Consider the following 26,523-nt stretch of genomic DNA (forward strand, 5'->3'; position numbering starts at 1 on the left):
ATAGACTTTGTGGGGAAAGGGGACCTTGGGGTGGATAGCAAATAATCATCTAGCTAGGAGCAGGAGAAATAGGGCTTCTTCATTTCAGCAATGCATCTCCAGTGACATGGGCTTCCAACAAGACAGGATCAAGGAGGTCCTTCTGCTTCATGAGAATCACCAGGAGGGTGCTCTGGAGGAGCTCATGACTCGGGCCCAGTGAGCAGTCACATGAAGGATAGACTTTGTGGGGAAAGGGGACCTTGGGGTGGATAGCAAATAATCATCTAGCTAGGAGCAGGAGAAATAGGGCTTCTTCATTTCAGCAATGCATCTCCTGAGCCTGAGAGTTCTGACCCAATATATGAAGGTGAGCATGGCCTTGGCCCCAGGTGTCTGCCCAATCTGGTGGTCCAGAACTAGAAATAAGTCCACTGTCCCAGACGCTTGTGCAAGCCTTGGGAGGGCCTTAACCTCTCAAGTCAGCATGATAGTGTAGAAACAGGGCTGCATCAGAAGATCTTGCTCTTTATTTCCCATGGTACTATGTTATATATTAACTACCATGTTACTCTTAACCTCTCTGGGTCTCAGTTTACTTTTCTGTAAAATGTGGATGCCATTACATACAACTGCTGACCTCACAGAGCTGTTCTGATGATCAAAGGAAATGGTATAAGTCTAGAGATTTGCAAAGTTCAAAGTTCCATAGCAATCTAAAATGTAATTATTACTCATCTGGGAAGTTCACTGGATTTCCGAAGTAGGAAAGATCTTAGAATTCTATCTAGTCAAATCCCCTCATTTTACAAATGAGGAAACTGAGACCAAGAGAGGTAAAAGAAACTCGGGTTCTGTTCAACACCAAGTTGTTTTTCTTTGTTTTTGTTGTTGTTGTTTTTTAATCAAATTCTTTACAGAATCATAGCGATAGAAGGGACTTCAGAGATCACCCAAAGCAGAAAACAATAGGCCATGGTGCTGGCCAGCAGATTAAGAATGGCTTTTGCATTTTAAAATAAAGTTTTATTGTGTTTCTAAATGGGAAAAATTAATCTTAACTCATGGGCTATATAAAAACAGGCCTGTGGCCCTCTGCAGAATGTCATGTCACATTAACAAGCATTTATTAAGTACCTGTTATGTTCTCTATACTGTACTAGGCACTTGGGATACAAAGAAAGACAACAGCCAAAATAAAACCCAGTTCCATCTCAAGGAAGTCACAGTCTAATGGGAGAGACAACATGCAGACAGCTACATACAGACAAGAGAGACCAAATAAAATGAAATTGATTTAGCTGGAAGGCATTCAGATTAAGGGGAATTGGGAAAAACTTGCAGAAGGTAAATTTTAGCCAGGACTTGAAAGAATAGAGAGAAGCCCAGAAGCAGAAGCAAGGAGGGAAAAATTTCCAGGCAAGGATGACAGCCAGTGAAAATACCAGGAGTGAGCAGCTAGGTAGCTCAGTAGATAGAATACTGGCCCTAGAGTTAGAAGAACTTGAGATCAAATGTGACCTCAAAGACTTGCTAGTTTTGTGACCCTGGGCAAGTCACTTAACCCCAATTGCCCCCAAAAATAGAAGAAAAGAAAATGCCAAGATTCAGAGACAGAATGTCTTGTGTGAAGAAAAGCAAAAGGTCCAGGGTCACTGAATTACAGAGGATGTTTATAAGGAGACTGGAAAGGGTCAAATGATGAAGGGCTTTAAAAAACAAAGGATTTTGTATTTGATTCTAGGGAGGTGAGGGGAGTTTTTTGGGTGGGAGAAGGGTGACATGACATAGTCATGTTTGATAGCTGAGTGGAAGGTGGACTGGAGTGAGGAGAGACAAGGCAGGGAGACCTACTAGCGGCTATTGAAATAGTCTAGCATGAGAGTTAGCTCCAGAATCATGGCAGTGTCAGAGGGGAGAAAGAGGGCATATAAAAGAGATAAATGTGGAAATTACAGGATTTGACAAAAAATTGCATATGGTAGATGAGAATGAAGAGATCAGGGTGACATTTAGGCTTGGAGTTTGGATGACTGGAAGGATGACCTTGGCCTTCTCTCCACTCTTACTCCATGGAAGTAGCCAAGAAGCATAGAGGCCATAGAAAATTGCCTTTGGGATTATTCAAAATCAAAAAGAAACAGCTAACTTACATAGGTGAGTGACTGTGATGGTGACAAGGGATGGAACATTTTACTTTCCCTCCTATTTTTTGGGATCTAAAGTCAGAAATGAATAAAATGAGAGTTTCACATTGGGAGAAGAAACCCAAATATCTTCTAAGAAATCATCTCTAGTTACACTACAAATCTTTGGGCAGAATAAAAAGAAATATTCCTACCAAATAGCAGGCAGTTAATAAATAATTACTGATTTATTGTTAGGTGGGTAGGATGTCAGCCTTGGAGCCCACTGTTTTTGCCTTTGATATATACTGTGTGACTTCAAGCAAATGTGACTTTTCTGGGTCCCAGACATCTTCCTAGTTGCTGATCCATAGCTGAGGAAACTAGGTCCTAAAATGATGAAATCATACATCTAGGCTCCAGGCTCCACTTCTAACCTAAAAATAAAAAGGAGAAGCTGGAATGAAATTAAACAGAAAACCACTTTTCAATTGAACAAACATTTTACTCAACAAAAATCTTCTCTTGTGACCTTTTGGTTCAGGACAAACTAACAAACACTTCCACTGAACCAAACTTTATAAAAAGAAAACTTTATTAGGAAACAATTTTGGTTTAGAACTTTTATTTCATTTTAATTTTTTTATTGATATCTTCTGTTTCATACATTATCATAATTATTTCAAGTTTCCCTCCTTCTTTCTTCCCAGAGAGCCATCCCATATAACAAATAGTATCTTTTTTTTTTTTTTTTTTTTTTTTTTTTTTTTGCCCAGGGTTCCACAGCTAGAAAGTATTAAGTATCTGAGATCTGATTTGAACTCAGGTCCTCCTGACTTCAAGGCTGGTGCTCTATCCACTGTGCCACCTAACTGCCCCAAATAGTATCTTTTTAGAAAGAAAATAAAATCAATACAACTGATTAATATATTGAAAAAGTCCAAAAATATGTGCAATGTATAACATCTGTGGATCTCCCACCTCCACAAAGTGGTAGGTTGGGAGATAACCTCCATCTCTCCTCATTTGAATCCTGCTTGAGCTTTATAATTTTGCTACATTTACTTTTCATTTTTTGGTGTGTCATTGTTCTTTCCATTTCCATTGTTATTGGTACTGTGTGTATTGTTTTCTTGGTTCTGCTTATTTCACTCTGCATCAGTATATATAGATAGATCTTTTTGTGCTGTTTAATATATATTTATCATATATATCATTTCTTATAACTCAGTTAGATTCCATTGTAATGATGTACCACAATGTTTAGCCATTTTCCAATCAATAGGCACTTACTTCCCCTCCTCCCTCTTATTCTTAGCCATCACAAAAAGGGCTGCTACGACTAGTTTGGGATATATGGAGACTTTTTTCTTGATATCTTCTTTGAGGTACAAGCCCAGTAAAGGAGTCTCTGATTCAAAAGGTATGCAGTATACCAGTTGAATATGTAATTTTAAAAGCTATTCTAATTTTCCATGTTTCCTACTGATTTTCCTTCTCTTGCATTTTTAAAAAAGATGCATCAATGACCTTATTTCCTTACTTTTCCTCTTTTTTTCATTTTGGTAGCTTAATCTCTTTTTTTGTTTTGTTTTGTTTTATTTTTAGTCATGTCTGTACCTTTGTGACCCTTTTTAAGATTTTCTTGATAAAGATACTGAAGTGGTTTTCCATTTCCTTCCCCAGCTTTCTTTCTTTCTTTCTTTCTTTCTTTCTTTCTTTTTTTAATAGATGAGTAACTCAAACAAACAAGGTCAATTGACTTGCCCAGGGTGACACAGCTAGTAAATATCTGAGGCTGGACATGAACCCAGGAAAATGAGTCTTTTTGATTCCAGGCCAGCATTCTCTCTCCTGTACCCCTTAGCTGCCCAGCTCTCTCTAATTCTCCTCTAAAAGGAAACAAGTAGACTTAGTGATTACTGTTCAAACTAACTGTGTGACCTTGTACAATGCTTTAATCTTGCTGAGTTTTAGCTTCCTCACTTATAAAATGGGGCTAATAATAGCACTTCCTTACACAGTTGCTGTGAGGGTCAAATGTAAAACCCTTTGCAAACCTTGAAGTGACATGTAAATGTTAGCAATTCCTAACAAAATGGAGATAAGTAATGATAGTATGAGACCAACTTCATTGAATTGTTTGGGGGAAGGAAAGAGATCCCTTGAAAGCCCATTGGAAGGTTTATTGACTTCCTAACCATGTGATCTTGGGCAAATCACTTTCCTTCTCCAGGTCTGTTTCCTCACCTGTAAAATGAAAGGGAAAGAAAATAGATGGTTTCTGACAGCCCTTCTAGCTCCAGGTGTATGATCTTATGAAAAGTACTTCAAAAAATATTTCAATATTTTGTAGAAGTGTTACTTGTTATTGTGAATTCATGAAGATCATCATTGTAGTTTGCTCATTCAGTAAATATGTGTAATGTAGTTTTTTGTAATTATAATAATGCCTCACTGTTTTAAAAAGTCTGTACTTTCATATACATGAGCCCTCTCTATCCATTGTGCCTTCATGGATGGCTTCATTTATGTTTTTGTGATCAAAATAATTCATTGTTATCATTCAGTCGTTTTCAGTTGTATCAACATTTTGTGACCCCATTTGGGATTTTCTTGACAAAGATACTGGAGTGATTTGCCATTTCCTTCTTTAGCTTATTTTACAGATGAGGAAACTGAGGCAAATAAGATTAAGTAGCTTGCCCAGGGTCAGGTGTCTAGGCTGAATTTGAACTCAGCCACTCCTGACTCCAGGGCTAACGCTCTATCCACTTCATGACCTAGATGACCCAAAATAATTTTTGAAAAATAATTGAAAAATCAAAAAAATAATTACCCCAGTAGCCAACCCTGTGACAGTAAGCCTTTGTGAGCTTCATTAAGTGGGCATAAGATGATAGGATTATAGATCTGGAGTTGGGACATAGAGACTGTAACAACCACTTCCCTTATTTTATAGATGAGGCCATGCTAAGAACTTTTCCAGCTTAGTACCACCTGCCAGAGTTTAAGCTCAGTCATCAATTTCTAAGACCCCAGCATCACTTCCTTCCCACAGTGAGGTAGCCAGCAGGATTTTAGAATGGCCATAACTGTTAAAAGAGTAGCCAGAATTTCCATAGGATGTCCAAGCTTTGCAAAGTGCTTTGCATTGTTATCTCATTTGACCATAACATAGTTGTGAGAGGTAAGTACTAGGAACTATTCCCACTTTACAGATGAGAAAATTGAGGCTGAAACTCACAGCTAAGGCCAGATTTGAATGTCTGTCTTCCTAATTCTAAAGCCCATATTTTAGCCATTAGGGATTTTTTCTGTACCCTGCACATTAATGAAAACATTGTAAAAGGCTTACCAATTGGGATACAAACAAATACCAAATATAGACTCTACCTTAAAGGATTTTACAATCTAATTATATAGGTATGGCCTCCCTGAATTGCCATGGAAATATGAAAGATACAGCTCTACAGACAGTTTGGGGGCTCCTGATAAGCTGTGGCATCTTGGGTACATCACCTCCACTGGCCCCTCCTTATCTGTACAGTGAGGGGGTCGGGTCACATAGCCGGAAGGTCCTTTCTATATCCTGATCTGATCCTAAAATCTTAGAACCATTTTCTGACAATCTTTTGAGCTAAGCTCAGAAAGGCTGATTATCAGAAGTTTGACTATAGAGTGACAAATATTTTTGGTCACGGATACTTAGGAAACCTTTCCTGAGATCTATATTACATTCTTGAAGAATGCTGGAAAGACTCTGCTGTCCAAAAATATCTATCCCCAGGAGTTTGCCACTGATGCCTATGATAAATCTTAGATTTCCATCCCTCCCCCAAGGGGATTTCTAATTTAAAAGAGGATCATGGGGAAAAGACAATGCTTAACCCAAAGGAATTCATCAATAATGATGAAATTTCAACCACCAGCCAGGAGAATAATTAGATGAGAAGGATGAGAAAAAGCCTTTCTGTAACTTTTGCATCATGTCCTCTAAGAGGTCACCTATTTTGCTTGTATGTAGGGCCAGCCAGGTGAGTACCCGGGAGTAGCCACCATCCAAGGGGATGGATCTGAGCAAACTTGTCAATGAAGGGGTCTTTGGCCAAGGCATCCTTTCAAAGCAATCTGAACTTGCTCTCTGACGCATAGTCCAATGACGCTCCCTGGAATGCTTCACTTAAATAAATATCCTTCTGGGCCTTGTCTGTTGGATCTCTGGGTTTACTTCGGAAGGCCTTTGCTGTGTGCCCAATGCTGACTGGTAAGCCAAACCCTCCTCTTTGTTCTGGCCTCCCACATCCTGGGGCACCTAGGCTGGGACAGAGTGTTCCAAGCCTGAGGCCTGGTTTATGGGGAGTAGGGCCAGGCCTTGGCAATGCTGGGGAGTTGGCAAAGTGTGCCCTTTGCTTCTCACTCCCTTTGCAGCTTCTCCTTCCCATCCCCCAGAGCTTTTTTCTTCTCCATACTTTTACTCACACTAAGGAAGCATAGAATGTAGGATTTTGAGGTGGCAGAGATTTTAGACATATTTAGTCCAGTCTTTTCCCCCTTCCCGTTATGTAGATGAGAAAACTGAGGCTTAGAAGAATGAAGTGTCTTAAGATCAAAGAACTAATGAGCATCTGGAACAAGATTCAAAATTTCAACCTTCAACTTTATATCTTTCCACTACAGAGGTGTTGTAATTCCTTCAAGAGTGTTTTTTAAAAATCAACTTTGAGTTTAAGAAAATATAGGTTCCTGCTTGCCATCTGGGGGAGGGGGTGGAGGGAGGGAGGGGAAAAATCAGAACAGAAGTGAGTGCAAGGGATAATGTTGTAAAAAATTACCCTGGCATGGGTTCTGTCAATAAAAAGTTATTTTTAAAAAATTTAAAAAAAAGAAAATATAGGTTCCTCTGCATGAGTGTGGAATATGAGAGCTACTGTTGATATGTTGGTTAATTTTGCCGAAATACTTTCTTTTCCTTTGTTACAAGAGATGGCTTTCTGCATGGGGGAGGAAGAAGGATATGCTGCTGAAAAAAGAAGTGAGAGTGATATGAAAACAAAAGCTATTAATTAAAAATTTTAAGAGGGCCCTCAGGGATATGGAAACTTTTATTCCAGAAGAATGATATACCAGAAGTAGAATTTCTGACATCAGTGGCAGTGGGGGACAGATATTTTGGGCTACAGAGCCCTTCCAACATTCCTCAAATATATAATGTAGGCAAACAACCACCTACTTTGTCTGCATGCAAGGGACAGTTCTGCTAGGTATTTTAATACTCCAGGAAGTTAATAGTAGAAGAACCGGAGTTATTGTTGTTTAATCATGTCCAACTCTTTAGGATCCCATTTGGAATTTCTTGGCAAAGATGCTGGAGCAGATAGACATTTCCTTCTTCAACTCATTTAATAAATGAAGAAACTGAGGCAAATGAGGTTAAGCTACTTGCCCAGGATTGTGCAGATATTAAGTGTCTGAGGCTAGATTTGAACTCAAATCCTAGCAGTCTATCCCACTGTACCATGTAGCTGCCTAGAACTGGAACTAGCACAGGGTGAATGGGGATTTCTCCTCAAGTGCTAAAATCCAGTGAGAGACATTTTCTCTCTGAAACAATATCCATCCTGCAACCTGAACTAATTTGTTAATGATTGTTATATCACAACTACCCCCAAGGGGTGTCACCTCCTTCCTTCCCCCCATTCTTTTTTTTTTTTTATTTAATACCCTTTTATTTACAGGTTATATGCATGGGTAACTTTACAGCATTAACAATTGCCAAACCTCTTGTTCCAATTTTTCACCTCTTACCCCACCACCCCCTCCCCTAGATGGCAGGATGACCAGTAGATGTTAAATACATTAAAATATAAATTAGATACACAATAAGTATACATGACCAAACCGTTATTTTGCTGTATAAAAAGAATCAGACTCTGAAATATTGTACAATTAGCTTGTGAAGGAAATCAAAAATGCAGGTGGGCATAGATATAGGGATTCCTTCCCCCCATTCTTACAGGGATTAAACTCCTCCTATTCTAATTCCCATGTCTAACTCTTTTTGTCCCATATGGGAAAATACATATTTATATTTCTACTAAATACTTCTGCTAAAAATGTTTGTGGAGCTGGATTGAATAGAAGATATAGTTCCTTTGCTAAAGATATTGTTTCTCTAGCCAGGGAGAGGAAACCACTACCCATGAAGCAATTAATCAACATCTCAAAAATAGATCTAGAGGACAGCTCAGAAGTCATCTAGCTCAGCTCTCTTATTTTATGGGTGAGGTCAAAGTGCTGGAGTTGGACCTCAGAAAACCAGAGTCCTTAAATCCTTAATCACTGACCCTAACCAAGGAAATAATCATCTAATTTCTAAGGGCCTCAGGTTCCTCATTTGTCTAACAAAGAGATTGGTTTTGATGATCTCTAAGTCCCCTCAAGTCTTGATCTCCGGGTGATTTTGATATTCTTTTAATGGACACTTCAGATGCTAAATGCTAGAGGAGGTCACTTGTAAAATAGTCAAAGGGAATCAGTGTTACTTGGGTTGGATTCATTCAGGTAACTGATGGAGTGGATGGAGTACCATGCCTTAAATCAAGAAGGTTCATCTTCCTGATTTCAAATCCAGCCTCAGATACTTCCTAGTTGTGTGATCCTGGGCAAATCACTTCACCCTTGCCTCAGTTTTCCCATATATAAAATGAGTTGGAGAAGGAAATGAGAAACTCCTCCAGTATCTTTGCCAAGAAAACCCCAAGTGGGTCATGAAGACTCAGACATGATTGAAAATAGCTTAACAACCATAACATGTTTCCAGAGTTAATGGTTCTCTTGCTCCATCTCAAAATATTCTCCCATCCCCCCTCAGGTTGCCATGTCTTTCCTCAATACTGTCTTCATTTCCATCCTGCCAAACCTTCCCTTCTCCCTCCCCCACACCCATCAAAACAGTCTTCCTCAACAGCTTTTGTCACATAAATCCCCAGTCAGCTCACTTTTCCCTCTTCAGTGTGTGGTTTTGATTTGTTCCCCTGGGCTCTGATTTCTGAACACATCCTTATAAGGAAGACCCCACTTGGAAGACCAACGTTTTGCATCTTTTTGGCTGTGGCCAAAGTGATGTCATCTCATTTTTTAAAGCTTGAAAATTTTAACCTTTGATTAAAATAAAAATAAAGGTTTCCAGTCCAAGTTGAGTCATAGATGGAGTGGGAGGCATTGAAGAATGAGAGGTAAGAGTGGGAGATAAGGGCTGGATCTAATGAGGAGCTCTAAAGAGTAACTCCGAAGGATTGGTGGGTCAAGTCCGGTAAAATGATGCTCTTGACCAGCTGAGATATGACTGCATTGTTTATGGGTCTATCTAGGTGCTGCCTTTCTAGAAACAAAGGTCAAAGCAGGAGATGGGCAACTCATGTGAAGTAGGAGGAATTGCCCTCTGGGGACAGAAGGACCCAGTACACAGAGCACTGTGTCAGCAGTTCTGGGTTCAAATTATGTTCCTGTTGCTTATTCACTGTGTATAGGATAGGAGGGACTACAAAGCTCACCTGGGGTGATATATGTGTGTATCAGTATGGCTGATACTCTGGTCTTCTAATTTTGGGGGGGAATTAAGGAATTCTGTTTCCAAACAAAGGCATCTGGAATCACAGAATCTTAGGACATTAGGGCTGCTAGGGACCTTAGAGACCCTCTTTAAGAGGTCCTCTACTCTGATCCCTGTTTTTTAACAGAGAAGGGAACTGAGGCTCAGAGAGAAGGAAATGGCTTGGCTTAAACCATATTGTGAATACAATGGCGACATAGCCAGGATTCAAGTTTCTTGGTAGGCCCAGCATGCCAAATGACTCAGCCATGTCAGAGAGAACAGAACAAAGGAAGAAAAAGATATAGCTCTTGCCTTCAAGGAATTTATAATCAAAAAGCTAAGAAAAAGTCAGCAAAAAGAGCATTGAGATACTTTTCCAGGATATTGCTGAACCTCCTAGAAGATATCTATAACTATCCTTAGAGAGTCAGTTCTAACCATCCACATAGGAAAAGCCAAGTGGATGAAGAGTATCCATCATCCATATTATCATTCATTATCTGTAGATCTTAGTCATCAAAATATACATCTGAGACAGATAATATAAATGAACAAGTTGCATCTGGAATTAATCAGAAGACATTGTTTTCAGAAAATTGCAAAATTCTTTTAATTATTCCAAACTTCCCCAGAAACAAAACCTCATCTTTTTCATATCAATTATGGTGCCACAATGAGACACATAACTGATCATCATATAAAGAACGGAAGATAGCTATTGCTCAGAGGGCAATGAAGAAATACATGGTGAGTGTGAGAAGGTTGGGATATATGACAAATAAGGAAAGTGAGACACAGACTAGGAAATAGTGATTTATCTAAGATTAGTTACAAAATAAATCAATTGCTGAGCCAGAGTGAGAGCCCAGGTTACCTGCCTTTGGATCCCGTTCTTTCCTCTAGTCAAGTGGCACTTTAGTTACAATATGACTGGATTGTATAAATAAGCACAGGAAAAGCATATTCAGATCCAGCCAAGGCTATATGCAGAAGCTGAATGTTAAATGATAGTTTTGAAGAAACAGGAGATTCTTCATGTTTCTGTCAAGGAGCTGGGTAGTGTAGCAGAAAGATACCTGATCTTTGAACATCTGGGTTTGAGTCTGAGCTTTGACACCAGTTAACAGTTGATTCTAGATAAGACCTTTCAGTTCTCTGAGACTCAGTTTATTTATAAAATAGATATTAAAAAAAAACTTTCACTTATGTCACAGGATCATTGTGAGGAAAACATTTTGCAAACTTTAAAGCAAGTCAAGTCAATAATCAATAAGCATTTTAAAGTGCCTACTATGTGCCAAGTACTGTGCTAAATAAAGAAAGGCAAATAAGATCCCTGCCCTGAAGAAGTTCACAGATTAATGGGGGACACAACATGCAAGCAACTATGTATGCATAAGATGGGATAAATTGGAGGTACACTCAGAGAGAGAGTTCTAGGAGTGCAGGGAAAATGCTGCTTGCAGAAGGTGAAATTTGAGCTGAGTTGTGAAGGCTTCAAGCTAGGCATTTAGGGGAGAAGAAGTGGTGGTAGAGAGTTCCAAGCATAGGAACAGCTAATGGAAGGACAGAATCTGGTCAGAGATTGGAGAATACTGTTAGGAAAAGCAAGACCACTATTGGGGGATAGTAGAGTGCATGGATGGGCATAGGAGTCAGGAAGACTTATCTTCCTGAACATAAATATTACCTCAGAAACTTACTAGCTAGGAGACCCTGGACAAGTCACTTGATTCTGTGCACTCCAGTTTCTTCATTTTTAAAATGAATAGGAAATGGAAATGGCAAATCACTCCAGTATCTTTGCCAAGGAAATCCCAAATGGCATTAAGAAGAGTTGAACACAACTGAAAAACAACTGAACAAAGAATACAAAGAGGGAAGGAAAGTGTAAGAAAAATGAAAAGGTTGCAAATGGTCAGGTTGTGAAGGACTTTAAATGCCAAACAAAGGATCTTGGAACTAAGGCATAACTGAAGTTTGTTGATTAGGTGAGTGAAATGGTCAAACCCATATTTTAGGAAGAAGATGGACTGGATTGAGAAAATACTTGAAGCAAGGGACCAACTAGGAGATGGTTACAATAATCCAGGTGTAAGATGCTGACCTATATCATTGTCAAAGAAGAGAAAGAGAGATATTCTAAAGAGATATTGCATAGGTAGAAATAAGCAGATTTGTCCAAAGATTAAATATCGTAAGCAAGAGGGCATGAGTTGAACGTGAGAGTTTGCAAGTCTTGGTAAGTGGAAGACCAGTGATGGTGCCCTCAGTGATAATAGGGAAGTTAGAAAGAGGGAAGGCTTGGAGGTCAAAGGCAACAAATCCTATCTTGGACATGTTGAATTTAAGATGTCTATAAGACATCCAGTTGGAGACATCCAATACCATCCAATAGATAGATGAATACATAAAACTAGAGGTCAGGAGAAAGGTTAAGGCTAGATAAATAGATTTGTGAATCTTCTCCTTAGAGGTGATAATTGAATCCAAAACAGATGACAAGATCATCAAGAATAATGGTATTGAAAGAGAAATGAGGAAAGGGCAGACCCTCAGAAGACACTCATGGATGACATTATAAAAATTTTTTGTATGAGTTATTATTAGTAAGCTGTAGAGCCTAGGGACAAAGAAATTTCCAGGCCTCCCAAGACCAAACTAGTGCTCTTTCCAATCAATAAACATTGAGTGCCTACTATATATCAAATACATGGTATTAGCTCATATTTTAGCAGAAAGGATGGAAGGCAGTTCAGAAGGGGATAGTAATCAATATGAATATATAAGCTTATATTAGATTCGATAGGCTCATCCCAAATGAAGTATGGAAAGACCCAAGGATAATGGAAAAAATTGGGGGGAGGAGAGAAAAACAGGAAATTCACTGCAGAAAAGTCTTGCTAAGATTCTTGGATTTGAAGCAAGAAACAACTAGCAGTCATTGTAGAAAGTGTAGATATAATAAAAAACTTTGGTACTTGCTGCTGGATGTGAAGGTCGGTGGCAAAGATCTGATGCTGGCCGACTTGCAATTGTCTTAGAATAAAGGACATTAACACTTCCAGATGCCATTCTTAGGGACCCTTCAGGAATAGTCACAGGTCTGGGAAGAAACTTGAAAAGGCTGGTAGGAAGTAAGAGAAGAAGAACTGCATGGTGACTCAGTTCAGGTCATTGTTGGAACCACTAACTTCTATTGTTCCCACATGGCCAAACCCAGATCCATAGCATGTGGAAACAGATTGATTTCCCATGCAAATGGAGTGAATGGGAGTCTTTTCATGGGGTAGCTCAGCTCCTTTTGCAATGATTCCTAACTAATTTGTTCCAAGTTTCCACAATAACATCTGACATTGATCTAGCATTTAAAAGTTTACATATTGTTTTATATACATAACCTGTACAAACTAATTATTCTCCCACTCTATCCTTCAATTGGCAGATCAGGTCCCCAGAGCAAGGCAGTATTGCTCCATCTCCCCTAAGATTTTTAGGAGTACTCCTGAGGAACAATGGGACATTTCTAATATTATTACTTCAAGCCCCTTGGGTATTAACCCCAATATCAATCAACCCATTATCTTTCCAATATTTCCCCAATATCTGTGACCAGTGAAAGGTGAGAAAGTATTGGTTTTTTGCAAAAGCATATTTACTGAGGAGGTATAGTAAGAAGTAAAGTACAAAAACTGTATTTTTTCCTGACCCCACACCCCTACTGGAAAACATCCTGTTCTTTACACTTTGTTCCATGGAGAGACTGGGATCAAATTTAAAGTGGTGGCCATACTGACTGACTGGAACCAGGTTGTAAAGGATTTTTAATGCCCCCAAAAGGAATTTGTATTCTAACCTAAATATAATGAAGTACCATGGAAGATTTTTGATCTTAGGGTTGAGATGGTCAGACCTGTGTATTAAGAATTTCATTTTGTCAGCTTTGTTTAGGATGGATTGGGAAAAAGAAAGATTCAAAGCAATAGAGGCTGCTATTAAATAATTCAGATGAAAGATAGAGGGGGCTTAGACTGGGGTACTTATGGTATGAATAGAGAGAAGGGAATGGATGCAAGAGATATAGTAGTAAAATTGCTAACATTTCACAGCTGATTAAATAAAGCTGAGTAAGAGTGAAGGGTCCATGTTGACTCCTATTTTGTGATCTGGGATGATGGGAAGAATTCTAATGTCCATGAAAATAAGGAATTTAAGGGAAACCATAGATTTAGGGGTAAATATAATTAGTTGTTTTGGATATATTGAGTATGAAATGGCCATGTGGCATCCGGTGAGACATCCAGCAGGTAAAGTTAGAGATAGAGAAGTGGAACTCAGAAGAAATACGAGAGCTGTATATCTAAGTTTGAGAATCTGCTGTATAGAGATTATATATAGATATATATAGAGAGATTATATACATTCATCCAGAAATGAATCCAAAAATCAACACTCCGAGAGTCTATGAGTTCACTGAACGAGTAAAGAGAGACAAAAAAGGGGAGGTCCAAGAACAAAACTCTGGGGTAAACTCAAACAATGAGGTACGGATATGAATATTAAAACTTCTGATAGGAAAAACAAATGTTAACTGGGACAGAGAGATAAGGGTCATGAAGAGACGCTTAGGAAGCCTGCCTAAAAAGTACTTAGAACATAGGATGGGAGGAGTGCTATTGAAAAAGCAGAAGTTTTGCCAGTGCTGCTTTTAGCAAACATATAACTACGACTTCCATATTTTCTTTAATGCATCCGCATTAAACATCTTCCTCTTTTTATATACTTGTCTGTTTTCTTAAAAAGAAAGAAAGAAAAGGCAACAGTTTCCAAGGAAGGTGAAATACCAGAAGGGAACCTGAAATGAAATGATGAAGGAATAAAACATAAAAAAATTAGAGGAAGTATGGATTTGGGTCCTTCATATTTAGGAGTGGAAACAGCTTTGACAAGTGTGGTTGGGTATCAAAATTATCATAATAGGAACTCTAGATGAAAGGGATTTCCTTTCTCTTCTTCAAAGTACCCCAGCTTCAAAGTACCTCCCTTCTTTTCTTTCTTCTTCAGCTGTCTCTCTATACCCTTTCTCCTTCCTCTTCCCATTTCCCCTGCTTCTTCCCCTCTCTCTTCCCCTTCCTCATTCCCACCTCTTTTCCCCCCACGACTCTCTCTCCATCCTCCCCTCCTTTTTCTTCAGTTTCTTTCCTTTTCCTTACATCTCCCATCTCTCCCTTTTTTTCTTCTTTCCAGAAATGATCTTCCTTTACTTTTCCCTCTTTCTCTCCTCTCTTTATAACTTTTAGGATGTAAAGTGAAGTCCTCTATCTTGGTAGAACAAAGATAACAAAAAATGCTGGGGATTGAGGAGAGAAGTGATGCAATTGTCACAGCCCCATTCCTCTCTGGAATTGCAGGATGTCTGTCCTTGTATACCTCCTTTGCCCAAAGGAGGCTATCGATGCCGATAGCTTTTAGCATCACTTCCTCCACTGGTCTTCCTCTTCTTGGTGTCACTATGATTACCACTCATTATTATACTCATTGCTGAGATCAAATCTCAGCTTCAACAGAGGCATTTATCAGCTCTCCTCCTCCTCCTGCTCTCCATGGTGGAAGGAAGGAAGGAAGGAAGAAAGGAAGGAAGGAAGGAAGGAAGGAAGGAAGGAAGGAAGGAAGGAAGGAAGGAAGGAAGGAAGGAAGGAAGGAAGAAGGGAAGAAAAGAAGAAGGAAGGAGGGAAGGAAGGAAGGAGGGAAGGAAGGAGGGAAGGAAGGAGGGAAGGAGGGAAAGAAGGAGGGAAGGAAGGAAGGAAGGAAGGAAGGAGGGAAGGAGGGAAGGAAGGAGGAAAGGAAGGAAGGAAGGAAGGAGGGAAGGAAGGAGGGAAGGAGGGAGGAAAGGAGGGAAGGAAGGAGGGAAGGAAGGAGGGAAGGAGGGAAGGAAGGAGGGAAGGAGGGAGGAAAGGAGGGAAGGAAGGAGGGAAGGAAGGAGGGAAGGAAAGAGGAAAGGAGGGAAGGAAGGAGGGAAGGAAGGAGGGAAGGAGGGAGGGAAGGAGGGAAGGAAGGAGGGAAGGAAGGAGGGAAGGAGGGAAGGAAGGAGGGAAGGAAGGAGGGAAGGAGGGAGGGAAGGAAGGAGGGAAGGAGGGAGGGAAGGAGGGAAGGAAGGAGGGAAGGAGGGAGGGAAGGAGGGAAGGAGGGAAGGAAGGAAACAAGCATTAAGTGCTTAATACATGCCAGGCACTTTACAACTATTATCTCATTTGATCCTTACAACAACCATTATAGTTGAGGAAACCAAAGCGGAGAGAGTTTACATAATTTACCGAGGGTCACACAGTTAAAGTGTCTAAGACTATATTTGGACTCAGATCTTCCTGCCTCCATGCTATGGAGTACTCTTATACCTATAGTTTTATCCCAGCTGTTGCTACGGGATTAAAGGGAGGAGGAATAAATTACTACACCTAGTCAACAAGGTTAGGAGCTCTCTCCTTTCTCCCTACTCATGGGCCCTCCCACGGAGTTGAGAATAGTCTTCAGGACTGTGCAGTAATCTCAGCCCCATGGAGTAAAAGTCAGTCTTTGAAAGCCTGGGACACCAGTTGGACTTTTCCAGTGGAGGGGTCTGATTCTTGAATATATACTTTGAGAAAAAAAAAAAAAAAAAAACTGAAGTCTTATTCCCTGGAGTGAACATGCATATCCCAATAGGAACATTTGGCTCTGTTTCTGTTTCTATTTCCAATTACTCATCTTAAGTTTTATAAATGCCAGATTTTAAAAAAATTCAAATGATTTCTAAGACATGGACCTCTGGTTCTCTCTCCCCTTGAGCTCCCTGATATTTGATAAGACATTCCTCTCCATTCCCATCATTGTGCAATCAGACTATGAAGCTGGGCCCAAACTGACACTTTTCCCAGGGTCATGAGCTATCCCTACAACCCAGCTATACAGTAACCACTTGGTCGTGGTGTTACTACATTGGGGAGTGTGGATGTGGGGGTTAGAGCAGGCCAAGTGATGTTGTCAGTAATACTTATGAAGACATTAACTTTCCCTCTCTGAGGGTACCCATAGCTAGCTTTCTTGAAATGGAAATTCATTGTTACATCTTTTGAATCTTCCTTTATGTTTTGCTGTATGCATGATGATTTTTTTTCTGATCTTTTTTCTTTTTCTACTTTTTTTCTATTTCATATTGAAGTTTGAAATTAATGAATTGAAAAAATAAATACAAAAAAAAAAAACAACAAACAAAAACCAGGCTTCTTGGCAGGGGTTGGTAATTGAGCCCTCCTATTGCAGAGTTGGAGAGAATGGAGAGAACCAGGTAAAATTTTCTGAGGCAAAACAAGTCATCTCTTCCTTCTGTTGTGTTGCTCTATGGTGTGTGTGTGTGTGTGTGTGTGTGTGTGTGTGTGTGTGTGTGTGTGTCTGTGTCTGTGTGTCTGTGTGTAGTGATCCAGGAAAGAGCTCTATGCAGTAGGCTGCTGTATTATCAGCTGCCATCGATCTTAGGACACAGGATGCTTGTATCATGGTCAGCAAAGTCCCTATCCTGAACAAAACCTTCCCTATTTCCTCAGAAAAACCTAAGATCATGGAACTAGATCTGGGAAGGTATATTTGGTCCAACCTCTTCTTTTTTTTTATGGATGAGGAGATTGGAGTTTGAAGTAATTTGTCCGGGATCACACAGGTTAAAAAGTATATGGGACAGGATTTGAATTCAAATCCTCTTAAGAATCTGTAATTTGTTTTTAGCCCAGATCTATGATTTTTAACAATATAACGAACTTCAGGGAAGAAAGGCTTTCTCCCAACATCGACCTGCTGCTGATTTATAGTCTTAGAGAGCTTCCTAGGACACTAAGGTGTTGGTGATTTGCCTGGTGTCTGAGGCAGGCACATACATAACCTTACACACTGGCCTTCTTGTTTCCCAGGCTAACACTCTCTTGTTTTGTCATTGTTTTTCCCATTGTATTGTGTACCAGAGACTGGGAGACCCTGGCAATTAATTTCTGTTGTGTTCCTATGTCTTTCATTTGCCATTCCTCCTCCATCCCTCATTCTGTCAGGCTGATTCATTACAGTCATTATTAACGATAGGAAAGCTAATTTGCCTAGTCTGCCTCAGCAATGTTGTGAGGATTAAATGAGATAAATGAATATGAGTGCTTTGTAATGAGAACTGCCCTATCCAAATGGGAAAAATTGCCGTCTCTGCTCTTGACTAACATCACTGTTGATTCCCTGCAAGACTTAGTCACTTTAGATGTGTTGACAGAGTCTGAAAGCAACCAAATCTGACCTTTTGGAGATATACTGTGTTAAGGGTATTATATCATGGGGCCTTTATTATGTAAGAATCCAAGAACATCTGCCTTCTTTTCATGGGGCTGGGGGGGGGGGGAGGGGAAATGACCCTTCTAAAAACAGTGGTTCAGTAAATTATAGACTGTGAAAGCATTGGCAACTAGATGACACAACAGATAGAGAGCTGATCTGGAGTTAGGGACAAGTTGCATTCAAATCTGATCTCAGATGCTTACATTTGGGCAAGCCTGGACAAGTCACTTCACCCTGTTTGCCTCAGTTTCCTTATGTGTAAGAACAACTAAAGAAGGAAATTGGCAAACCACTTCAGTATCTTTACCAAGAAAAACCCAAATGGGGTCACAGGGAACACTGAACAACAACAATTAAAAAAGCATCGGAAGAGAAATGTGACTAACTGCCTTATTATGCATTTGAACAATTTGAACCCAGGAAGGTTCGAGGTTACAGAGTGAGTGAGCTCCTGGCCTTGACAAAGCTCCAGACTTCAGTGTTTTTCATTAAATCCCCCGAGCCTTCATGCCCTCTGCTCGGCTGCTCAGTCTCCCTGGCACAACAGAAGCCTGTCTGCTATGCAGCCTGTCTGCGTTCTATCCAAGAGCAGGGTCTTGGGAGGACAGAGGGATTTCACATATAGCATCTCAAATAACAGCGTTTCAGGAAAGGAGCATGAGTGCAAAAGCTGGGGCTCCTCTCCAAAATAACTACCATATGATGTAAGGAAAAAAAGACCAATGTAGCAATCATTGGAAGTTCAGCTCTATATCTGCCACAGATTAGCTTGTGAGATCTTAACCAAGTCTCCATAAGTCTCAGTTTCTACTTCTGTAAAATGACTAAATTGACCTAGAAGAAGGGTTTTAAACCTTTTTTTTCCCCCCAACATGGAGCCTTTTGGCCCTTTGATGGGATCAGAATCATGTTTTTAAATACATAAAATAAAATACATAGAATTACAAAGAAAACCAATAATGAAATATAGTCATTTTAAAAATGCTTTTTTAATGTGCTCTTGGACCAGGTTAAGAACCTTTGGATTAAAATGTCTCTAAGGCCCCTTCCAAATTGGCATTATAAAAAAGGAACCCTTTTTTGCCCTTTGCAAATTACAAAAACACCAGCATTTCTTTGAAAAGGGACTCCCTTTTTTCACGCCCCCTCCCTTACCCCATCAATGTCAGTGTTACTGTGGGGGGGGGGGGGCTTCAGATGGGCACAATAGACACTGCCTGATTGACATCTCCAGTTGGTATGTCTGACACGTGAGCTGGGCACGAGTGTGCATTTGCAGGCTTGTGTGCCTCATAGTCTCAGGGCTGCAAGATGATTCAGCCAGTAAAGCTGACAAATAGAGGCTTGGCAGGCTTGTAGTTGAATTTCCTACTGCAGTTAATTTCCCTCAGCTTCTAAGAAGTGACAGCAATTTATAACAAAGTGGTTAATATGTAAAAAGAAAAAAAGACCAGCCTCTCAGAACAGGAAAGAAAAGAAGCAGAGCTGTTCTGGGTCTATATCATCCCCACAGCAATACTTCAGGAAATAATGAATACATAGGAGGAAAGCTTTTTAGTTCCTAGAGCTTCCTGTCTCCCATCCATCAGAAGAGAGAGTCCATTCAGTTCTGAGTTTCCTGGTTCCCTGTCTTGCCATAATTTGTTGGAGATGAGAGTTTGGGAGCTCCCCATTAAGGACCTTCCAGAGACTTCTCAAAGCTGTGAAGATGCCATGAGGATATCCTTTATATGTGTTCTGGGTGGACATTTGAGTTGAACATTAAGACACTTTGCCCCTATCTTTGATAGATGGAAATGCTATGAGTACAAATCTGCTTTGGAGAAGCCCGTATCAGGCAGGTTGGCTAAGTTATTGATAGAACCATATCGTATACAGCTGAAAAGTCCCTTGAAAATAGGACCTTATATATATGAATGTTATGGAATACTATTGTTCTGTAAGAAACAATCAGCAGGATGATTTTAGAGAGGCTTGTAGAGACTTATGTGAACTGATGCTAAATGAAGTGAGTAGAACCAGGAGAACATTGCTGTGCAACAGCAACAAGAAGATTATACAATGATCAAGTCTGATGGATGTGGCTCTTTTCAACAATGAGATGATTCACGCCAATTCCAATGATCTTGTGAAGAAGAGAGCCATGTACACTCAGAGAGAGGACTGTGGGAACTGAGGGTGGATCACAACATAACATTCTCGTTCTTTTTTTGTTATTCATTTGCATTTTGTTTTCTTACTTGTTTTCTTTCCTTGTTGATCTGATCTTTCTTGTGCAACAGGATAATTGTACAAAGATGTTTACCTATATTGGATTTAACATATATTTTCTTTCTTTTTCTTTTTTGCTGAGGCAATTGGGGTTAAGTGACTTGCTCAGAATCACACAGCTAGAAAGTGTCTGAGTGTCTGAGACCAGATTTGAACTCACATTTTCCTGACTTCAGGGCTAATACCCTATCCACTGCACCACCTAGCTGCTCCTTAACATATATTTTAGCCTATATAACATATATTGGATTACTTGTCATCCAGGAGAGGGATGGGGGAAAGGAGGGAAATTTTGAAACACAACGCTGTGCAAGGATCAATGTTTAAAAATTATCCATGCATATGTTTTAAAAATAAAAAAGCTTTAATAGTAATTTTCTAAAAAAAGAAAACAGGACCTTATTTGACAGATGAAGAAACCAGGAGTCAGTGATGTAAAATGACTCTCACTTAAGGTCATATAACTAATTAATAGCAGACTCCAGGGTCAGAACACAGCCAACCACTTTGCTTCAGGGCCTTATCACTTCTTACTCCAATGGTTTCAATAGCCTCTTTAATTGTCTCCCCTGTCTTTACACTTCTCTCTTCAATCCATCCTCCACATAGCTGCCCAAGTGATATTTCTCAAGTGTAATTATAACTCTGTCATTCCTCTGCTCAAGAAGCTTCAGTGGCTCCCTATTGTTCCTAGGATAAAATAGAAATTCCTCTGTTTTTCATTTAAAGCTTTTTATAATCCTTGTGTCAATCTACCTTTCTAAACTATATATTACTTCCTCTTACATAATTTTTTATTCCAAAGTAAATTACCTGCTGTATCCAATTCAAGGTATTTTTTTCTCTTGACTCTAGCCTTTTATATAAGCTGTTCCCTACCACCCCTTCCCTTATCAGTTCCCCTAATGCTGCCTGCTTTGTCTTACTTTTTGTCATAGTTCCCTGATCCTTTGTCTTCTTATCCAGACTTCTATCTAATATCCAACTGCTAGGAAAGCTCTAACCATCTCTCTCTCTCTTTTTCTTCTTTTATTAAAGCTTTTTATTTTCAAAACACATACATGGATAATTTTTCAGTATTAACCCTTGCAAAACCTTGTCTTCCAATTTCCCTCCCTCTTCTCTCACCCTCTCTTCTAGATGGCAAGTAGTCCAATATATATCTTAAACATGGTAGAAATATATGTTAAATCCAACATATGCATATATATGTAATTATCTTGCTGCACAAGAAAAATCAAATCAAAAAAGAAAAAATGAGAAAGGAAATAAAATGCAAGCAAACAACAACAAAAAGAGTAAAAATGCTATGCTGTGTACCACACTCAGTTCCCACAATCTTCTCTCTGGGTGTAGATAGCTCTCTTCATCTCAAGATCATTGGAACTTAACCATATATCTCTGATATTTTTTCTTTCCCTCACCTCCCCACACCAAGGATGACTTTAGTCTCTGGGTCTTGGATGTCTCCAAATTGGCCCAATACACTGGAACAGAATCCTTATACTGGTAGAAACTGCCCAGAGAATCCAGGTCAGAATGGAATGCCATAGATAAGGACCCAAGATGTCCAGGGGACTAAGATAGAAGCCTGTGGACATCAGAGCAAAATGACCTAATTTCAAATTCTGACCTAATTACTCTTGATTCATCTTTAGATCTAGTCAAGTGGGTTTAATTTTGTCCTGCTAATTAAACTCTCTGTTTCTGGAGTAGAGAAAATCAGCTTGCCTTTTAACAAGGCATTTCTTTCCTTCTCCTCTGTACATAAATACTTAAACTAAGCACACAAAGACTTCTCCCCATGGAATGGGTGGATGAAACCAATTTGTTCCAATGGCCACAAAGGTGACTGAAGCAGATCCTGTGGGGACTTTAGAGCTTGATCAGATATCAAAGAAGCCAAGCTCATTCAATGTATCCTGGGCCATTGCCAGCCATTCTGACTTTTGTCTTGGCCCTGAACTGATATGACTCTGGAAGACAGAATGAAGTTGATGACTTCATATAATCCTGCCTCATGTCCAATGATCAAAACATCACCTATCACATCATGGTCATTGATCCTCTTCAAAAACAAAGGACAAATGGCCAAAAGCTTTGTGCAGGTACATATTACTAGAAGTGACCAGAGTTTTACTCTTCTCTATGTGTCTCTTCTGATCTTCTTGGGGAGAAATTAAATAGAATCAGGAGAAATTGCTACATGTAGACATATGCACATCTCTAAGATGGAAGAAGATATTAGAGATAGATTTCACCCACTTCATAATTTTCCAGAAGGTTGACTGAATTCTATTCTATAGATAATTATGTAATGGCCATTCTCCTGAGTATTCACATTTTAAATTGAAGTGAATTGAGATTAATTTTCTATTGATAATTTTTGGTAAATTTCTCTGGGTACTGTGGGACTCATTGGAGTCATCTAGGGTTGTGGTATTGCCTATGTTGGGAATCCTAGAAGTGGCTAAGAGGTTGCATTGTTTCTAGTAGTCAATGACGGTCAATCCTAGACTCTAGTGGTGAATTTGGATGAGCAATATAAAATGATGAGAGTTCTATCAACAGTTCAAAATGTTAATAAATTTCATGAGAAGTTTCAGTATCCTCTTATTTCTCTTTCCATCAGACACAAGAATAACTGTCAAGTTAGAGTAGGAGGGATCCCTGACATTGATCATTAAGTCTATATTCTTAGCACTTGCAAGAGCCTCCAAATTTCTGGTTAATGCATCTTTTATTTGACTAAAGGTTGACTAAAGGTGCTAGAGTTTACTAGAGGCAAAAAAATGTTTTTTTAATTTACTTATTAATTTTCAACATTTACTTTTGTAAGGTTTTGATTCGCTCTCTTCCCTCCCGCCTTCCCAAGAAATAAACAATATGACAAAGATTATACATGTACAGTCATATTAAACATATTTCCATATTAGTTATGTTGTAAAAGAAGAAACAGAACTAAAGAGAAAAGCCACACACAAAAAAACAAAAAAAAAAAATTTAAAAAGTGAAAATAGTATCCTTTGATCTGACTATATAATTAGGATATGAATGGCATTCTCCATCATGAGTCTTTTAGAATTGTCTTGGATCACTCACTATATTGCTGAGAAGAGCTACTAAATCTGTCATAGCTGATCATCACACAATGTTACTATTACTGTTCACAATATTTTCCTGGTTCTGCTCACTTCACTCAGAATCAGTTCATATGAGTCTTTCCAGGTTTTTCTGAAATCAGCCTGCTTATCACTATAGCACAATAATATTACATTCATATACCACAACTTGTTCAGCTATTCCCCAAATGATAGGCATCCCCTCAATTTCCAATTCTTCGCCACCACAGAGAGAGCTGTTATAAACATTTTTGTACATATGGGTCCTTTTCCATGTTTTATGATCTCTTTGGGATACAGATGTAGTAGTGGTATTTGCTGGATCAAAGGGTACGAACAGATTTATAGCTTTTTGGGCATAGTTGCAAATCGCTCTCCAGAATGCTTGGATCAGTTCACAATTCCACCAACAAGGCATCAGTATTCCAATTTTCCCACATCCTCTCATTAATTAATTTAACATTAATCATTTTCCTTTCCTGTCATATTAGCCAATCTGATAGGTGTGAAGCAGGATCTCAGAGTTGTTTTAATTAGCATTTTTTATTTAGAAGAAAAATTAATAGATGCATGCTAGGGCTATATGATTGGAAGTTTATGTTGACAACTCCTTGTTGACCTTCAGGTCATTCCCCACATGGCCAACCTGACATACCTCATCCTAGGTCCTCCGACACCCAAGAAACCTTCCTCGGTCACACCAGGCCATAGAGATCTCCTTTTCCCTCGGAACTCCTACAGCCCTTATCCATATTGCACAATTCAGCGCTTAATGGGACACTGCCTTGTATTGTCACTAATGTTAGCTCCTTCTCCCTTAGATTGTAAACGCTTGACGGTCAGGAACTGTCTTCTCCAACGCCGGTCTCTTCACCGAGCATTTAATTCAGCCCTAGCTTCAGTAAATGTGCTCAACATTTCAAGAAAAGGTGCTCGATCCATGCCGGATGCGTACCAGCTACAATGTTTCCAAGCCCATCTGAGTCCCTGACCGCATCTCACCGCACAATGTCTTACAGTTTCAGTCACCATGGGCCGTGACTCAGGGATGTTAGGCAAGACCAAAGGCAAAGCACTTTCCTAAAGTTAGAGCTCAAAGTGTCCTCAGAGGCCCTAGTCCGACCTCGGGCTCGTCATAAACGAGGAAACTGAGGCAGGCAGACAGACGATAAGCGACATCCCCTCCCCCCAAAACGACTCGGCTCCTCTGGCTTCCAGCATGCCCTAGGACTCGGCCTCCTGCAGGCTGAATGGGGCCGCCGCAGCCGGGCCCGGGCCCGGGCCCAGGCGAGGCGGAGCGGTTTCAGAGCGGCCCCCGGGGGCTTCGGGCTACAGCGGGACTAGCCGAGGAGAAAGCTTGCTTCCTGGCCGCTTGGAGCCCAAGGCTTCGGTCCCGAGGATCTCTGCGCAGCTCCCCGCGTCACGGCTTCGGGGAGGAGAGCGCGGGGGCCCGGGCCCCGCCGGGCAGCCGGAGGAGAAAGGTCTGCAGCGAGCCGGGCCTGGGGAAGCCGGCCTTCTCCCTCAGCAGCCTCCAGGAGCCGCGGCCCACGCCGTACAGCAGGGTGGCCACGCGATTGACGGTGTAGACTGTATCCCCCCTGACCACGGCGGTAAAGAGCGCCCCCTTGCTATTGACGAACTGGCCGGGGAGGGCGGTCCACTGGCCCGTGGTCAGGTTCAGGCAGTCGATGGCGCAGTGCAGGAAGTCATCGGACGGCCCGTTGCGGACCACGTAGAGGCTGTCCCGGTGCGCCACCAGGCAGTGGCCGTAGCTCTGGGGCCGCGTCAGGGAGGCCACCGGAAGCCACGCGTCGGCGCGGCTCTGGTACTCGTAGACGGCCGTGGTGTCCGCGGGCTGCCAGAGGCAGACGAAGAGGCGGCCCGAGGCTTGCGCGCGCGGGACCGCCGCGGCCGGCTGCGGGAGCTCCGCTGTGAAGTTCCAGCAGCCCGAGGCGAAGTCGTAGCGCTCCACGGACCTCAGCGGCACCCTCTGGAACTCCCCGCCGATGGCGTAGAGGCTGCCCTCGAAGCCCACCAGAGCCACGTCGTAGCGAGCCTGGTGGGGGCCGGGGAACTCCTGCCAGGTGCCCCGGTCGGCGTCGTAGCAGAAGCCCGGCTCCACCACCTCCTTACTGGCCCCCCGAACGCCGCCCACGATGTAGAGCTTGTTCTCCAGCGTGGCGACGCCGGCCAGCAAGGTGCTGGCCTCCACGGGCAGGGCCGACAGCGTCCTCCACACGTCCTCCTCCTCGTCCAGGTAGCACAGCGTCCGGGTCGCGTCCTCCAGGTACTGCGGAGTGGGGGTGTGGGTGCCGACGGCCACGAAGCTGCTGGGCCTCAGGGCCCCCACGTAGGCCCGCACCTCCGGGGACAGCTCCTCGGCCATCTCCGGGGGTCCGTCCCGAACGAAGAGGGCCGCGCGGTGAAACACGTCCCACAGGCCGAAGACGAAGGCCGTCTCGCACAGCGTCACGCAGTTGTCCGAGGTGAGGCTGTGGATGAGGTGGCGGGCCAGCGGCGGGGCTTGCAGGAAGGCGGCGCACTCCACGGCCTGAAACAGCTCCTCCTCGCCCCCCAGCGCCGGCCGCTGGCCCCCCAGGACCTGCAGCGCGGTCTGGAAGCCGCCGGCGCTCAGCGCTCCGAGGTGGATCTCGCCTCGGGTGGCCTCCCGCATCCCAGAGCGGAACAGGCCGCGGAAGAAGCCGCTGTTCTCCACCAGCAAGGCCTTGTCGGCTGCAAAGGGCCGTCCCCCCACCCAGACTTGGACGCTGCCTGGCAGGAGCGACTGCATCATGGGGGCTGCAGAGGAGAGGGTGGGCTGAAGTCAGGGCCCCGGGGTGAGGGCCGAGGATAGCCTTCTCCCCAAAGGCGGGGTCTCAGTCTGACTTAGTCACCTCTTACCCCTCTCCCAGGGTTTCCAGGCTATGAAGTAACTTCCCTGAGGGAATATAAATAGCTTCTTGACTAAAGATAGCCCCTGCCCATGTGACCCCACAAACTCAGGAGGCAGAACAGGGGAACCTGGAGAACATGAGACAGCTCTTTCCCGTTGGTCACTCACAGATGGGGAAGATGGAAGCAA

The 26,523-nt window shown here is 41.6% G+C and overlaps 1 protein-coding gene across 2 annotated transcripts; it reads right to left on the minus strand.

Moving 5' to 3' along the window:
• Positions 1-1,533: 1,533 nt before the first annotated feature.
• KBTBD13 (kelch repeat and BTB domain containing 13) lies at positions 1,534-26,304 on the minus strand. Of its 2 annotated transcripts, XM_031955369.1 has the most exons (3): positions 24,097-26,304; positions 12,684-12,829; positions 1,534-2,542 (listed from the first exon to the last, which is right to left on the minus strand). In XM_031955369.1, the coding sequence occupies exon 1, from the start codon at positions 26,233-26,235 to the stop codon at positions 24,862-24,864; it is 1,374 nt and encodes a 457-aa protein (XP_031811229.1). In that variant the 5' UTR covers positions 26,236-26,304; the 3' UTR covers positions 1,534-2,542; positions 12,684-12,829; positions 24,097-24,861. The 2 variants fall into 2 exon arrangements, with proteins under 2 accessions (XP_031811229.1, XP_031811230.1); XM_031955370.1 differs by lacking the exon at positions 12,684-12,829.
• Positions 26,305-26,523: the final 219 nt, after the last annotated feature.

The sequence above is a fragment of the Sarcophilus harrisii genome, chromosome 2 (genome assembly GCF_902635505.1).
Source record: "Sarcophilus harrisii chromosome 2, mSarHar1.11, whole genome shotgun sequence".
Classification (NCBI taxonomy): Eukaryota; Metazoa; Chordata; class Mammalia; order Dasyuromorphia; family Dasyuridae; genus Sarcophilus; species Sarcophilus harrisii.

Coding starts and splice junctions, on each gene's coding strand:
- KBTBD13 (XM_031955370.1), bottom strand. CDS start 26,235: ATGATGCAGTCGCTCCTGCCAGGCAGCGTCCAAGTCTGGGTGGGGGGA.